General features: G+C 48.8%; 1 protein-coding gene across 1 annotated transcript; it reads right to left on the bottom strand.

Moving 5' to 3' along the window:
• Nucleotides 1–261: 261 nt before the first annotated feature.
• On the bottom strand, nt 262–2,386 carry LOC142587321 (G-protein coupled receptor moody-like). Its single transcript, XM_075698221.1, has one exon. It carries the CDS (start codon nt 2,221–2,223, stop codon nt 1,084–1,086), a length of 1,140 nt encoding a protein of 379 aa, XP_075554336.1. The 5' UTR covers nt 2,224–2,386; the 3' UTR covers nt 262–1,083.
• Nucleotides 2,387–3,444: the final 1,058 nt, after the last annotated feature.

Raw genomic sequence — 3,444 nt, 5'->3', positions numbered from 1 at the left:
CTTCTTAAACGAAGACAAAGCCTAAGAACGGACAAGGTCAAGTCCCCGTGCTTTTATATTATTTCCAACATTCTGAACAAACGAGCCCAATATTTAACGTTACCATTCTTCATTCAGTTGCGTAGATCACTGAGTAATGTCTGGCTCTCAAATTAAAATCAGTAAGAGCTTGTATATAGGATTACCGCAAAGCCCTGCCAGGTGATCATTTTCATAGGCAGTGGGACCACACGAAGTAGAGATATGAAATAACCAGCATAATACAGTTTCCTCGCAACATTTTATTTCTTTATTTCTTTTTATTTTGCCACACATACGTGCGTTTGGTAACCCTACTGCAGGAACTCAGTAAATAAAGAGAAGCCACAGGAAAGCAGAAAAGCTCTGCATATGCGTTCATTGAAGCATTCGGACGGCTGAGCCTCTAGTGGTGCCGACTATGGTGAATATTTGTTTCTTTCTCAAGATATCCCAATAAAAATTATGTTATTAAATTTCCTGTTAGTATCTTACACAATGTTTTCGTTTTGACTGTTTCTTTCATCTGTCCCCGCTGTGCGCAATTTATTTGTGCGCGTGTCGTGGCTAATCTGACCAGCGGGATTTGCCACACTGCAAGAAAAATTCAGATTCACACTATTGCCCGAAATCCGGTACGTAAAAACGATACAACAAAAAAAGTAACTGCATCACTTTGAATCTTATGTGTCGGTGATTTTTCTGTGTGGGAATTTATGTCCAAGCGCCAGCAACAGACGCGGGCAAGAGCTGAAGCAACACCGCGGCCAGGGATGAAGAAGAAGGCGTTTATAGGACTCAAGGTAGCATGCAATACCCCGTAGATACTGTCGCGCGCCTTATTATAGGATCATCATCATCAGCTAGTCTGGTCTCAAAATTTGGAATGATCTCCACAAGTACGTAGGGAACGTACGTTATGTGAGGAATCTGAAGGAATAAGAAAGGAATCTGAAGGAATAAGAAAGAATGACCAGTAGTCATGCAAAATAACATTTTGCATAATGCGCTCGTTATTCCAAACGTCAGTCAATAGATATATGTCTCACAGGGACAAAATTTCTTTCACACAGGTGTTTCCTGGCTTCCAGTGCTCTCGGAGAGGGCCGCGCTCTTGGCACACGGCCAGAGTTCCTTGTATGCCTGCCGGTACTCGCGACTCATGCAGATGTATATGATGGGATTCACGCACCCCGAGAAGTAGAATGTCAGGTAGGCGAATACCTGGATGGCTGGGTAGTTGTCGAGCAGTCGGAAAGCTTTCAGCACCAGCAGGGGCAGATAACAAAGTGTGAATGCAGCGAATATGGCGAACACCGTCTTCAGCAGCCGCCAGTCTTTAGCGATGCGACGTTGCTGGCGCTGGACCTTCTCCTCCGAGACCGGCTCGCCGGTGGCCCAGCCTCTCTGTCGCTTGGCGAAAAACCGCGCCACGAACGCCGCTGACTTGTCGTTTGTGCTGTACTGGCGTAGGTTCCGCTGCGTCGTGCGCACGATCCAGTAGATGCGGCTGTAGCATATGACGAAAGACGTGGCCGGCACAAAGTATGCCACCATGAAGAGAAACGCCTTGCTGCTGCGTCCGTTCTTCGGGACTACACTGCAAGTGCCGATCTCGGCGTCCCAGCCAAATTGGCCCCATATGCCGGCTGTGGGCCAGATTAGTAGAGACAGCGTCAGCAGCCAAGTCACAGTCACAATGAGCAGGTTGTTGCCTTCAGTGAAGGCGCGCCCATACAGCCGGGGCTTCACTATAATCACGTATCGGTTGATACTGATGGCCATGACTGTGAATATGGATGCGCCAGTATTGAAGAAACGGCTCACTCCGTACGCCACGCATAGGCCATCACTGTACACCCAGCCGGCGTTCCAGAAGACGGTGGCAGCCAGCGGCGTGCTCAATGCTGAAAAGAGAAGGTCGGTGAAGCACAGGTTCAAGACGAGCGCCGTGGTCGCGTTCTTGAGCAGCTTCGACGAGCGCAGCAGTGCCACGATGGAGACTGCGTTGGAGAGCACGCCGAAGACGGCCATGAATATGAGAGCTATGAAGCCACCGGTTAGAATGGGTCGCGGGTACTCTTGAAATCGTAGCACCTCGGGCCTTCCATTGCTTGTGTCGTTTACGTCGGCGACTGCGTTTTCCGTTGCAAAGGAAGGAATTTCACTCGAGAAAGGAGTGAACAGGTTAGTTGTGGCGTTCATGCTGCTTATGATTCCTAGTTGGACGCCTCTTGCTGGCTACGATAGAGCCGATCGGAATCGGGACATGACGACTCCGTTCTGCAGCGCACAACACTTAGCTGAGGGAGGAAGTCGGAGCGCGGCATCGCCTCCTGGTTCCGGTCGTCGTCCGGAATACACGTGTGCATGTGATAAGGCAATACCCACTTCCGCCCGTAGCGAAGGCCGGAGGTTGGCGCGCCACGCTGCCTGAATGCCTCTCGGAACGCTTTTCTGTAAAAAGCTGCCTCGGGTCCCGTTGAATCAGCGTTCGAGGGTTGCAACGCCACGCTGTTGTGGCGCGATTGCATCAGGCAAACACTAAGACGCTGTCGATGATGAATTGAACGGAAGTGTCCTTACAACGCTTGCACGTTGTGTTTCCCAAATCGCGATTTATGTCGTCTGACCTGAATCGTAAGGAAGATTTTTGCTCGATCTTAAGCCACTTCGTTCTCTTTACAGGTGAAATGAGGGCATCGCTTACTCCCATCTTTTCAATTTGCATTTGATTAGCCTTACCTTTAAATGTATACACCAACCCCCCGCAGTTGCTCAGTGGCTATGGTGTTAAGCTGCTGAGCGGCTTAACACCATCACGATCGCGGCATCGAATCCCGGCCACGGCGGCCGCATTTCAATGGGGGCGAAATGCGAAAACACTCGTGTACTTAGATTTAGGTGCACGTTAAAGAACCCCAGGTGGTCGAAATTTCCGGAGTCCTCCACTACGGCATGCCTCATAATTAGAAAGTGGTTTTTGCACGTAAAACCCCATAATTTATTTTTTTAGAAGTATACACCATCCACAACGAGTGGCTTGGCTTTGTTTCTTCCCATTGAGAACCTGTGATCCAATTTTGACTTAAGCCTCCTTCTGCGATACCTTACCGTCTTTAATATATTTTAGGCAAAAATTTCATCGCAACAAAGCGCGTGGCGCTAGGCTGGGATCCGTACGCCGGCGAAAGTTAGTTTGTGCTATGAACTCAACAGTACTCTCTGTAAATCTAAAGGAAAATCAAGAGAACATATAACACAAGCCATGAGTTTAGCAACCGCTGAACAAACTTCACGCTTCAACTGATGGCACAAGAAATCCCAGCCATGGTTCATTAGCCTGAACGTATTTAAACTAGAGGCTTTTTTCTGGACAAACGGGGCTGCCATTGCCCTTTCAACGCTGATGACCCCGCTTTGATT

This window comes from Dermacentor variabilis, chromosome 7 (genome assembly GCF_050947875.1).
Source record: "Dermacentor variabilis isolate Ectoservices chromosome 7, ASM5094787v1, whole genome shotgun sequence".
Lineage (NCBI taxonomy): Eukaryota > Metazoa > Arthropoda > Arachnida > Ixodida > Ixodidae > Dermacentor > Dermacentor variabilis.
Note: the sequence above shows the minus strand (reverse complement) of the source record. Positions and strands in the feature narration are given on the sequence as shown.

Bases quoted from the DNA above. Each gene is read 5' to 3' on its own strand.
- LOC142587321 (XM_075698221.1), bottom strand. From the start codon at position 2,223: ATGAACGCCACAACTAACCTGTTCACTCCTTTCTCGAGTGAAATTCCT.